Source organism: Rhincodon typus, chromosome 22 (genome assembly GCF_021869965.1).
Source record: "Rhincodon typus isolate 14 chromosome 22, sRhiTyp1.1, whole genome shotgun sequence".
NCBI lineage: Eukaryota > Metazoa > Chordata > Chondrichthyes > Orectolobiformes > Rhincodontidae > Rhincodon > Rhincodon typus.
The window spans coordinates 47,838,186-47,851,266 of NC_063353.1; the positions used below are offsets into that span (position 1 = coordinate 47,838,186).

General features: G+C 43.4%; 1 protein-coding gene across 1 annotated transcript in view; it reads left to right on the forward strand.

Annotated features, from left to right (window-relative positions):
* The window catches only part of elapor2b (endosome-lysosome associated apoptosis and autophagy regulator family member 2b), a 69,888-nt gene that overhangs the window by 34,853 nt on the left and 21,954 nt on the right, over positions 1 to 13,081 (forward strand). Inside the window, exons 9-15 of the mRNA XM_048610015.1 lie at positions 17 to 197; positions 1,182 to 1,310; positions 3,011 to 3,101; positions 3,200 to 3,302; positions 6,549 to 6,686; positions 6,794 to 7,057; positions 12,579 to 12,752. Coding sequence (XP_048465972.1) covers positions 17 to 197; positions 1,182 to 1,310; positions 3,011 to 3,101; positions 3,200 to 3,302; positions 6,549 to 6,686; positions 6,794 to 7,057; positions 12,579 to 12,752 — 1,080 coding nt within the window. The remainder of the gene's footprint in view (positions 1 to 16; positions 198 to 1,181; positions 1,311 to 3,010; positions 3,102 to 3,199; positions 3,303 to 6,548; positions 6,687 to 6,793; positions 7,058 to 12,578; positions 12,753 to 13,081) is intronic.

The window sequence follows — 13,081 nt, forward strand, 5'->3', positions numbered from 1 at the left end:
CCTCCATTGTTTTCAGACTCAGATCATGTACAAATGGGTTACACCGAAGCTTTGTAGGGAGGATATGAAAAATGCAGTCCAGCTCCCTCCATCTGGAGAGAAAAAGCCTTGTCCACCATGTAACCCTGGTTTCTACAACAATGACACTGCAACCTGTGCTCCCTGCCCTTCTGGAACCTTCTCAGATGGAATGAGTCGTAAGCATCCTTGAGTTTTGTTTATCTACTTTATTACCTGCTTTATAAATGCAGCAGTTATTGTGCATTTAGTGACTATGCTAGCCCAATGCCTGTTATAATTCATAGTCACTTAGACTGAAAGTCCTATGTTTCATTCCCAGCTTATGCTGAAAATGTTGATTGTTATCGGGAGATGCTCTAGAGGATATAGAGGATAAGGTTTTGGAGTAGATTTGTAGCTCGGGTTGTGGGTGTTGAGGTTGGTTGCTCAGCGAACCAACCAACCTCAGTATAGGGGGTAAACTTCAAAATTTCTGCAGCTTTTCAATTTGTTCGACATTGGAAAGCGGGACATTGGCCCAAGTTGTGATGGCCTTTGTGATTGAATAGCTTGTAAATACTCATTGTGAAGTTGCAGGTATAAGGAATGGCCGTCTGGGGGAAGAGCTGGAAGGTTGCAGGTGGGCACCAATAAAAGACATTACAAGAAGAAAGAAGTATTTGCTTTGGAGATTGAGGAAAGAAAATTGTCTACCTTTTGCTGGAGTTTGGTTTTGTATTTTAGAATCAGCTATGAGCTAAGGTTGTAAGCTGTTCCACTGGTGATTTGGGTACACTCTTTGCTGATTTTCTGAAAGAAAACCCATGGAATCTCCTTTCTCTGTGGATGTTTAGTTCCACAAAGGTAAACTTCCAGAAGTTTGTGTTATTGAGAAAATGAAGAAAAAAGCTGAAGTGATTGTGATTTCTGCCTTCTGTAAAGTGAATTATAACCACCCTGATCCTCGACTGTGTGTAACTGCATGTTGCCCTTAATCAGGCTAATGTTTCATAAGTGGCAGAAGTGTAACATGGACAAGGGTAATGTTTGAAGTGATGTAGCTGGGCAGGTTGATAAGTGTGGTATGGGTAATATCGAGAGATAGAGAAAACTATAGCATTGAAATGCACAAGATTTTCCTGTGTGTTTCAAGTTGTTTCTCTAATTTCATTTTTACACAGCATGTAAGCCATGCCCGGCTGGTACTGAGCCTGTGCTGGGCTTTGAGTATAAATGGTGGAACACTTTACCAGCGAATATGAAGACCTCATGCTTCAATGTTGGAAATTCCAAGTGTGACAAAATGAATGGTAAGTTTTCATAAAGATTAATCTCGTAGCTTCATTGTCAAGTGCCTTCAGAGTCTCTGGCAGTAAGTTCACATTGAAATGAATGGGTCAGAGTGGACGTTCAATTTCAGTGAACGCAGCTGCTTTTACATATGTTTGCAGAGGAGAAATTTCTCATATGAAAGCTGCAACAAAAACTATTTGAGGGTTGATAGAATTCAAAAAAGGCATTGTTTATTTTAGCGTACATTATTTGGAAGCAGTTCAGAGAAGATTTACTCAATTAATATCTGGAACGAACTGACTGCCTCCAGAGGGAAGGTTGGACAGGCTGGGCTTGCATCTGCTGGAGTTTGGAGGAGTCAGAGGTGACTTATTTGAAACGTACAAGATCCTGAAGGAAATTTACCGGATGAATTAATTCTCTCAAAAGTTGGTGAACCTGTGGAATTCACTACCCTAGATTGTGGTGGATGCTGCGACATTGAGTAAATTTAAAGAGGAGATAGATTTTTAATGAGTAATGGGTTGAAGGGTTATACGGAGTGGGCAGGAAAGTGGAATTGAGGCTGAGATGAGATCAGCCATGATCCTATTAAATAGTGGACCAGGCTCGAGGGGCTGAATGGCCTACTCCTGCTCCAAGTTTTTATGTTCTTCTGAATGTTGAAAGGATGTTTCCTCTCGTGGAAGAATCTAGAACCAGGGGTCATAGTTTAAAAATAAATGTGGTCCCACTTAAGACAGATGATGTGAAAATGTTCTCAGAGTTATGAGCCTTTGGAATTCTCTTCCTCAAAAGGCAGTGGATTAGAAATCTTTAGATATTCTGAAGGCAGAAGCAGATTGATTTTTGATGAGCAAGGGGATGAAGGATTATTGGGGATAAGCAGGAATGTAGAGTTGAGGTTAAAATCAGATCAGCCATGATCTTATTGGATGGCAGAACCAAGGACCGAGTGGCCGACTCTTGTTCCTTGTTTGTATGTTTGTATTATTCTCTTTCAGAATATCTATAAAATTTATAACCACATCCAGGGCAATAACTTCAGGTTGAAGGAACAAAGTAGAAATGGAATTAGATGCTGTATGGTATGAATCTAACTCAAAAAAGCTTCCTGCAATAATAGCATTTGGTTCATATTTAATAGGGATTATTACTGGCTGTGGTCTATAGATGCTGCAGCTAAATTAATTAAGTAATAAGTTATTAATGATGCTTTTGTCATCAGTTTATGTTAGTGTTTGAGAATTGAACATAAATGTTATTTTAGTCATTGAGTGTCAGGGTAACACACTTTTAAATCTGCTATCACATGTTTGCCTGTGGAGTGAAGCTCTGTTCATTCTGTCGTATCAAAGTATTTTAGCTTCAAGGTGAGCGTATGTGCTTTCGGAATTTTTCCACTGTCATCCGTCATCCCAGAGAAACACTGTGTCCCACATCACTGGATTCTGGTTAGTTTTGATCTGGTGGGAATTGGGTAGATTTCCAGAATAATTGTTGTTTTCAAAGACTCATACTTGCAGTTGGGAGAGAGATGATTTCCAACGTCCTGTGCAGTATTTGACTAGGGTACAACAGGAATAAGAGAAGGTATTAATTAACAGCGCCATCAAGCTGCCGAAGCAATGAGAAAGAAAGTGAAAACTAAATGTTTTGTGAAGAAAGAGATTTAGGAAATAAAGTTGATTTTTATTCTTGCTTTTTTTTGTTGTAGGGTGGGAAGTAGCAGGTGATCACATTCACAGTGCCGTTGGAGGGTCTGATAATGACTATCTCATCTTAAATCTCCACATTCCCAGCTTCAGGTTTGATTTGTGTACTTCTTGCTGATGGAATTCAAAAATTGATTGAAGGCCTTGCTAAAAATTGAAGTTTCTGATACAAGTTCTGCTCTTCTGTTTAGCCCACCGATTTCATCAGCACATTCCAGTGGGTTGGAAGTGGGGAGAATTACCTTTATTTTTGAGACTCAGTGTGCTGGAGACTGTGAGTTATACTTCATGGCGGTAAGTGCTTTGAATCACAACATTTCACAGCATGAGAGGCCCTTTGGCCCATTACACATGTACTGACCCCTTGAGCTATCAACGCCACTTTCCTCTTGTCTTTCTATCTTTCACAAATTTCCATCCATTACCTTGTTACAGTTTCTGGCAGGTTATTCTATTTCCTTACAATCTCCTTCTCCAGAAATATTGCTCCTGATATTGTCATTTGTCTGCCTCCTTTCAATTTGCTGTGGATTGGACGATTATTTCTGGTATGTCGAGCATTCCTTTGCTAAGTGACCTACTCGTGGTGTTCAGGTATTCAATATTATTGACCTGGGTTCTAGGAACATTGCCATTTGGTGATAAGCTCACTTTGTGTGAGATGCGAGTCAAACAAACAACGTTGCATTGTGGGGCAGTGAGCACCAGTTTTGGTGCAGCCCTTCCCAACAGCATGATTCCCCTTAGAGGTCACATAGTCATAGAGTTATACAGCACAGAAACAGACCCTTCGGTCCAACTCGTCCATGCCTACCAGATATCCTAATCTGATCTAATCGCATTTGCCAGCATTTGGCCCATATCCTTCTAACCCTTTCTATTCAAGTCCCCCTCCAGCCACCTTTTAAATGTTGTAATTGTACCTACTTCCACCATTTCCTCTGGCAGCTTGTTCCATACATGTACCACCCTCTGTGTGAAAAAATTGCCCCTGAGGTCACTTTTAAATCTTTCACCTCTCACCTTAAACCTATGCCTTCTAGTTTTGTATTCCCTACCCTGGGAAAAAGATCCTGACTATTCAACCTGTCCATGCCCCTCATGATTTTATAAACATCTGTAAGGTCACCCCTCAGCCTCCGATGCTCCAGGAAAAATAGCCCCAACCTATTCAACCTCTCCCTATAGCTCAAACCTGCCATCCCTGCGCACAGCCTTGTAAATCTTTTCTGAACCTTTTCAAGAGTCCTTGCAGGTTTTTGCTTCTCTCCATGTGGATTTATCCTCTTGAGATTGTGGAAGAGAATTTGAAATTTTAACTTTAACAAGTGGGTAAGAGCTAAATACACTACACTTACTGGTACTATAATAAATCATTTTTTTCAATAGTCATTCCTAAGTTATTGCTCAGTTACAGCTGGCTAGCCCAGTGCTTCCTGCCTAGGGTGGAGTTAAGAGTCAACCACATTGCTGTGGGTCTAGAGTCACATGTAGGCCAGACCAGGTACGCACAGCAGATTTCCTTCCCTGAAGGACATTAGTGAAGAGATGGGCTTTCCCTCCAACAATTGGCAATGGTTTCATGGTCATCATTGGACTCTTAATTCCAGATTTTTACTGAATTCAAATTCCACCATCTGCCATGGCAGGATTTGAACCCACCCTTGAGGATTAACCTGGGGTTCTGGATTACTAGTCCAGTGACATACCACTATTCCATTGCCTTCCCCAACCCTCCTTGATACAAGCTGTTTAAGTGCTTACTGCTCTCATGTCTTTAGTAAACTATTCTGGTTCTTAATGCAATATTTAAATAAATAATTTTATTAAGACAAAGGGATATTGTAGGTAAGCATGAAATATGAGTTTACTTTCTATTTTACAAGAGTATGTTTAAAAAGACACTTAGAATGGTTTCTTTGTGAGGTGGGACTATTTTAATGTTAAAATGATTTTCTAATCTTGGCTTGTAGGGGATCATGCTGCTCTTTGCTTTCACCAGAAGTAGAATTACTAAGTGTCCTGTGTCAGTTCTGAGGAAGGGTCGCTGGACCCAAAATTTTAACTCTGCTTTCTCTCTACAGATGCTGTAAGACCTGCTGAGTTTTTCAGCAATTTCTGTTTTGTTTCTGATTTTCAGCATCCGCAATTCTTTAGTTTTTATTATCCTGTCTCTATTGTCTGTTTGTAAGGATACCAATAAAGGTCAGCCACAACCACACTGCGAGCTAACAGTTTTATTAAAAGCTGTGAACTTCCCCAATGTAGCGCGCACCCAGACAGACCCTGATGGTTTCAAATGTCTCCTGAGCATTTCTGGGCTGGTTGATCCCAGTTTGTATTGGAACAAGGGACCCCCAGCTTCTCGGGTCTTAAGAATGAAACCAGCCATAATTCCCATTCCTGACGACTGGCCAGGAGCCAGTGCTGGAAAACAATTAAGTCCAAAATGGGATTATACTTGATTCTCCTGCTCTCCGTCATAAACCAGATGCTAATTTGGTGAGGAGCCATTTTCTAAACAACACCGATGTCATCAGGAGGGCAAGGGAGGTACATTGAGGGTAAAAAGACACTAACTTGAAGGTAGCTGTAAGAATATAATTGAGGTTGATTCCCTCCAAGGCTGTGATTAAACACCACCTGTTGGTGGTACAAAGAGGAGCCAATGTTACTGGTCAGTGAATGGGAGACAGCAGTCTCAGAGATGGCACTGCAGAATGTGCGTGTTTAGAAACATTCCTCAGACTGATTTAGATTTTTGAATAAACAATGCATTTCATTCTGAGCAAACAGCTCACTGCCACCCCCCCCAAAACCTGTGCCACCCCCCACCTCCAACCCCTCTCCCCCCCCCCCAACTGACCCACATCCACCTGCAGCTCAGAATGCAGGCCAGCTCTTGTCTGCTACCCCCACCCCCCAGCTCTACCTTCCCCACACCCCCCAGGCTCCACTTCTGCCGCAGCCCCTCTACCACCCTCAGGCCTATCTTCCTGTCACCTTCCCACATCCCCCAGCTCCACCTCTCCCACAACACTGCATCCCCCAGCTGTACCTCCCTCTCATACCCCAACAACTCCCCGGATCCACCTCGCCCACAACCCCTCCCCTGTGGCTCCACCTCTTTTCCCCCCCCCCCCCCCACCTCTACCTTCCCCAACCCGCACAGCTTCACCACCACCCACTCCCACCCCTCACAGCCCGCAGTGTGTGCGCTGTTGCTAATGTGACTGTGCATGGAGCTTGGTGATATCAGCGACACCCATGCAGCTCCTTCCTGTCCTGTTGCAGTCAGCTGATATCACAGGCCAGCTCTGCACATACCCAGAAGCCATTAGACAGTTGTGGATAAACTTCTCAATTCTCACAATTGGTTAAAGCAGAGTCTGTTCTACAGGGAGATTCTTCTTGTTCTATAGGGTGATTTTGATCTTGGCAAATGTCTATAGGGAGATTTCTCATAGGAATAACCAGTAACATTATTACGGTGAATATATGAATGGTACCAGCAGAAAATGATCTCCTTTTAACTTTCAGGATATAAACAGAAAGGTGACGAGTGTTGTCGAATCTTGGGAAGGTACTAAAGAGCGACAGTCGTACACTCACGTCCTAACGAAGAATGTAGCGGTTACTTACACTTGGGCTTTCCAACGAACAAGTTCCCCTCAAGAGGTAAAACAGAATTTGTTTTTCAGTATCTTCATTCTGAATGGAACACATTTCAGTTTGAACACCGGGGACGTGAAGGTGTATTTCAATTTGTCAAATTAATGTTTCAGGTCAGAAAGTTTCTGAATGATAACGTAAAGATCTACTCCATCACTGTGAGCAATGTGGAAAATGGCGTGTCTTCGCATTGCCGGCCTTGTGCACTTGGCCCTGATCAGCAGAGTTCTTCTTGTGTGCCTTGTCCACCTGGACACTATATTGAGAAAGACACAAATCAGTGCAAGGAATGTCCTCCAGACACCTACCTCTCAGCCCATCATGCGTATGGTGTAGAGGTATGCATTCCCTGTGGACCTGGCAGCAAAAGTGATAAGGTCTGTATGTGCAGAGCGAGCCATTAAAAATTGATGCTGTGTTGGTTACAGATGAATGGAGGGATTATGTGTTAGCTATTAGCTGAACCTAACTTGGTTTCACTCGACCTAAAGCCTACAATTTCCTTCAGCCCCTGTAAGACCAAGAATCTAACTCTGCCCCCTTTCTTAATTATGTTCTGATCCTTAGGGACATCATTTGTGGAGTTAAAGTTTAGTTTATGTGTACCTTGTCTTTGCGAGCACACCTTTAAATACTCTTGTGTATACAATGTTGCGACCCTGACTGGTCATTAGTCTGTAGTGAGTCTGCAATCTGCGCACACAAATCAGTTGACTTTTGCAATGTCTGCTTCATTCCATGCTATGTGTTTTAAATAAACTAACCCACAGAGTTAATACCTGACACACAACTAATTATTAGGCCATTAACATGACAGTTCTTACTGATATTCTGAAAGCAGATGGGTCTACCTTGCTGTCGCCACCCTTAATGACTGACTGACTGTCACTGTACCCTCTAACTGATTTTGCTGCTATCAAAGCCTCTATGAGCAACCATTTCCTTCAACGTAACATTGGTAATTCCATCTCAATCCTGTTCATCTGCTGCCAAAATATCCACGAAACCCTGGGCTCAGCTTTTAGCCCCATTGCTAATCATGATCAAATGCCTGCCTCCACAATATCACTCACTTTACTCCCAGTGAAAACCCCTATTCAAAACTCTTGCTGCCTTCAGACGCTGGGCCTTGATATTTGCTTCTGCTCTTCACAAATATCATCCCAAAGTCCTGTTCTCCTCTGGCCCCTGTTCATGTTAGTCATTATTGGTTCCCCTATTTCCAGTGAATTGCTTTCAAAGTTCTATGCTCATCCTAAAATTCCTGTGTGGGTCAAGTGCTGTTTGATCTTTCAGCCATTGTACCCTCTGTACACTGTGGAGTGAGGCACAGATCAGCCATGATGTCATTGAATAGTTGAACAGGCACAAGGGGCTGAATGGCCTACTCCTGTTCCTGTGAACCCTCTGCTCTTTCAGCCCTAGATTCCCGAAAATATTTTTTGCAACACCTAGAATAGTGAAACATTTAATACACAATCGTAGAGCCATACAGCACAGAAACAGACCCTTAAAACCAACTCGTCCATACTGACCAGGTTTCCTAAACTGAACTAGTCCTATTTGCTTGCATTTGGCTCATATCCTGTAAACCTTTCCTATTCATGTAACTGTCCAAATGCCTTTTAAACATTGTAATTGTGCTGGTTAATCCCTGGACATTCTGGGACATTCCAAAATTTCTGTCTTCTTGCTCTGATGCCAACCAATATCTCTTCCCAGTGTACTACTGATCTTAGCTCGGTATATTACCTTCACCACAATTTATAGCACCCTTTTCTTTTAAGCCAAGGGAACTGCTTTGTGTCAATCTCTTGTGTTAAATTGTTCTGTTAAAGCTTTGTGTCCGAGGAGGTGTCCCCAAGCTAGTTCACAAGAGCACATTCAAAGACCAACCAAGTGAATAGAAACTAAGGTCTACACAACTGGACACGATTCAGGATTTTTGGAGAGCAGCTGAGGATCTCGGGTGGTTGGAACTGAAATAACTCCAGAGAGGCTGTTATTCTGTCACCGAGTCACTCTTTAATTACACTTGGAAAGTCCTTAACACTGATCCAGCTCCTTTACAGCCATCTCTCAGAGTGAACAGGATGTCTGACACTCCTTTTATTTCCGGTATCCCATTACCAAGTCACCCTTTATTTACTTGTGCACAGTGCATTGGCTGTAGCCAGCCAGCTCGGAGTTAGTTCCCTAGACTCGGGAGATTCTAAATCCCCTATGTATTATTTTTCCACTTTTTTTTTTGTAAGTACAGGGACTCAGTGAAGACACTGTGTGAAAAAGGGTTTATTCAATATTTCCACCACCAGGAAATCACCCATGTGCCCTGGGAACCAGTAACAAGCAAAGCCCGACAAGGGTAATGCTTATGTGAAAAAAGGAAGGTACACCTCCTGTTCTTATCTGTCAGCCAGGACTCCCTGATTGGGCCAGGTTAATAGCCCCAATCGGGGAACTTATATTCTATGAGGACCACCTGGCTGACCCCATTACAATCACTACATCCCTTCTCCCTGAGTCTGACGACATTGTTCGGTTCTTTCTCTTATCGCTCCTCCTGGGTCATTTTAGCACCAGGTCAGGTTCCTCTGACTCTGTCTCTGATACAAGTGGTGTGTAACATACAGGTGCTCGCCTCAGCATAGGCGTTGAGGCGGTGACATCCGCTGTGTCCATCTCTATTTGTGAGATATCTTCAGTACTTGATGGAGAGGAAGAATCTACAGGTTCTGGAGCAGTTGGAAAGGCAGTCAAGGGGCCGGGCATGTTTTGCTCCCACACTGTTTGTGATTTTGCCGCTATCATATGGTCCACGTGCTTGTTCAGGACTATCACAACAACCTGAACTTTATATGTCACTGGACCTGACCTTGGGTCAACCATGCCTCTTACCATTGCAGGACCATTCCTGAGGTTCCTGCACCAAACTTCATCCCCTGAGGTAAACTGTCTCTCTCGCTTCGTGTCCAGCATTGGCATTCCTGATGCCATTTCACCCTCACCCCCAGGTTTGGGAAGAACAGACTTACCCATACATTCCCAAGAATGTGAGAGGGCTGTTGGCAGTAATTTTTGTCCTTGTTGGCAGTCTGGGCACTGCCCCACCAACGCGACTATGACTGCATCCAGTCCTGGCTGCCAGACATAACCTCTCACCAACATCTTCATTTTGGAGACCCCTGGATGACCCTGGTGGAGTTCAGCCAGTATCTCCTGGCAACCTTTGCTCAGGACAATCACTCTTGCTCCCAATAATAATATGCCGTCCTCTACTGTGATCTGGTGTCTCCGGGTCCAAAAAGGTCTCATTTCTGATCGTGATGGTCCTTTGCTATTCCCCATCACCGTCAGCTGTTTAAGTTTAACCAGGATGGGGAATTAACCTTTCTGTGTCCAAAGTCTGATATTGTCAGCTGTGACGCCCTCATCCCCTGAATGAATAAAGAAAAACAAAAATCTAGACACATGGTGACCTGGGGTAGGCCTTGTAAAATGTTCTCCATTGTCTACTAAGCAATTGCACAGGCTGACAGTACCCCAAAAGGCAGTCCCATCGATTGGTACAAATGTGTCCGGGAAATTTCAAACCATTACAGGCTCTTCCAGAGGCTGTACCACCAGAGGTGTACCTGCCAGTGGGAGGTGGCTCAGTGCATCCACATTCGGTACACCTTCCAGATGGTGTTCCAACTTGTAATTATACGCATTTAGTATTAGAGCCCACCGCGGAATTTGGCCTGAAGCTATGGGCAGCATTCCCTGTCCTCTTTAAGTAGATCCAGCTGGGATTTATAGTCCGCTAATATTACAAATGTACATCTGTAAAGGTGTTGGTGGAACTTCCTGACTCCAAATATGACCGCCAAACCTTCTTTTTCTATCTGGGCGTATTTACGCTCTGCATGAGCTAAAGTCCTAGTTGGGGGCAGCCTCTGAGCTAATACTACCCTGACGCCATACAGGGAGGCATCGCACGGCAATCCCAGATCTCGCCTGGAAGCATAGAGTGCCAACACCTTAGAGGATGCTAGCTTTCAGGGAAATGAAAAACCAGCAATGGCTTGGCTACACGACCAATTGCAAGGCTGACCCTTTTTTAGGAGTTGATGTGAAGGTGCCAGAATGGAGGCCAGTTTATGTATGAACTTTTGGTAGTAATTCACCAGCCCAAGGAAAGAGCTAAGCTCCACTACTGATGTGGGAACGAGGCCACCTTTGATTGCCCTCACTTTATCTTCCAGTGGGCGTCACCCGGTCTTGTCGACTCTGTCGGTAGGTCACTCGGGGTACCTGGAACACACACATTTATCCCTTCTAAGGCGTACACCTGCCTGGAAGGAATGTCTAAGGACAATGTCCAAGTTCTCTAATCATTCCTTATTGGTCTTCCCTGTTATTAGTAAATCATCAGGGGAGGCAATGGCCTAGTGGTATTATTGCTGGACTGTTAATCCAGAGACCCAGCTAATGTTCTGGGGACCTGGATTCTATCCTTCTGTGGCAGATGGTGGAATTTGAATTCCATAAAAATCTGGAATTAAGAGTCTAATGATGACCATGAATCCATTGCCAATTATCAGAAAAACCATCAAGTTCACTTATTCCCTTTAGGGAAGGAAACTGCCATCCTTACCTGGTCTGGCCTACATGTGACTCCAGACCCACAGCAATGTGGTTGATTCATAACTACCCTCTGGGCAATTAGGGATGGACAATAAATGCTGGCCTAGCCAGCGACGCCCTCATCCCCTGAATGAATAAAGAAAAAAAAAATCTAGACACATGGTGACCTGGGGTAGGCCTTGTAAAATGTTCTCCATTGTCTACTAAACAATTGCACGGGCTAACAGTACCCCAAAAGGCAGTCCCGTCGATTGGTACAAACCCTTATGGGTATTAATTGTAGCAAACTTCTGGGAATCCTCAGCCAACCGCAATTACATGTACGCATGGCTCATGTTCAGCTTCGTGAAGGATAGCCCCACTGCCAGCTTTGCGTATAAATCCTCTTTGCAAGGAATTGGGTATCTATCCAGCTGGGAAAAGCAGTTTACCCTTTGTTTAAAATTCCCACAAAGGCAAACCGACCCCATTGGGCTGATAGTTGGTACGACCAGTGCTGCCTATTCTGCAAACTGGACTAGTTTGATGATTCCTTTGCTTTCCAGTGTCCTGATTCCTGCCTCTACTTTTGTGTGTAAGTCACATTTCTCTGGGCGGGCCCTATAGAATTGTGGAATTGCTTCCTGGTCAACACGCAAGGTTCCCCTTGTCTCCCTTGATATTCTCTAGACCTTTCTGAAAAATTTCCGGGTATTTAATTAGGACTTCACTCAGGTAGCCATTTTCAAATTGATAAATGTTGCGCCAGTCAAAATGAATCTTTCTGAACCAGTTTCGCCCCATCAAGCTTGGGTCCAAGCCTTTTACTACAATCAGCGGGAACTGAACCAGCTGCTTCTCATAAGAGACCAGAACAAAGTTGTACCCTTAATCTGCATGGGTTACCCTGTACAGGTTCTCTGTGTGGCCAGTGTCCAATGTCTTGTGCAAACTTAAGAGTTGGAGCCCAGAGCAAATTTTATTAAAGACTGGTTCTGTGAATATTGAAACGGCCGCGTTGGAATCGACCTCCATTAGAACCAGGTGACCATTAACCAGGCGTTTATTTTGATTGGGGTTCTGATTTGGATGTTGCTAAGCAATTTAACTGTTCCAAACCAGATGTAGGTGGACTTTCCAGGGTGGGTGCATTCTCCTGGATACAGGCCTATGAGTTCTGGAAGTCTTTGTGGACAACCAATAAATGCCACAGGATTTGTGTGAGAGTGTGAAGGGCGATGCTGTAATTTGACTTCAAAGCTGATTGTCTTCACCCTCTTTTTAAAACAGGATCATTCAGTTTGTTTCAGTGATTGTTCTTTTACACACACATTGGAGAATCGTACTTTAACATTCAAATTCAGCAATCTTAGTGGTGTGGCTTCCTTAATGAATGGACCCAGTTTCACCTCAAGAGGGACAAAGTATTACCATTTTTTTAACATTAGCTTATGTGGAAACGAGGTAAGTTTTTTTTTCTCTCTCCATGAAAATTTCAATTAGATGTCATCTGTAATGATGCAGATTTGCTGAAACAGAGAGATTTCCGATTGGGAGCGCAAAAAAAGTAAACTCCAGAGCATTTTGCTAATGTAGTTTATTCATTAGTAATTCAATCAGATTCGTTTCCACTAAAGTGAGCACTCAAAGTAAATTTAAACATAAGGTGCTCAATTCATTTTTAACAAAGCAATGAGCTTAAATAAGAGATAACACAGTGTGGAGCTGGATGAACACAGCAGGCCAGGCAGCATCAGAGGAGCAGGAAAGTTGACGTTTCGGTTCGGGACCCT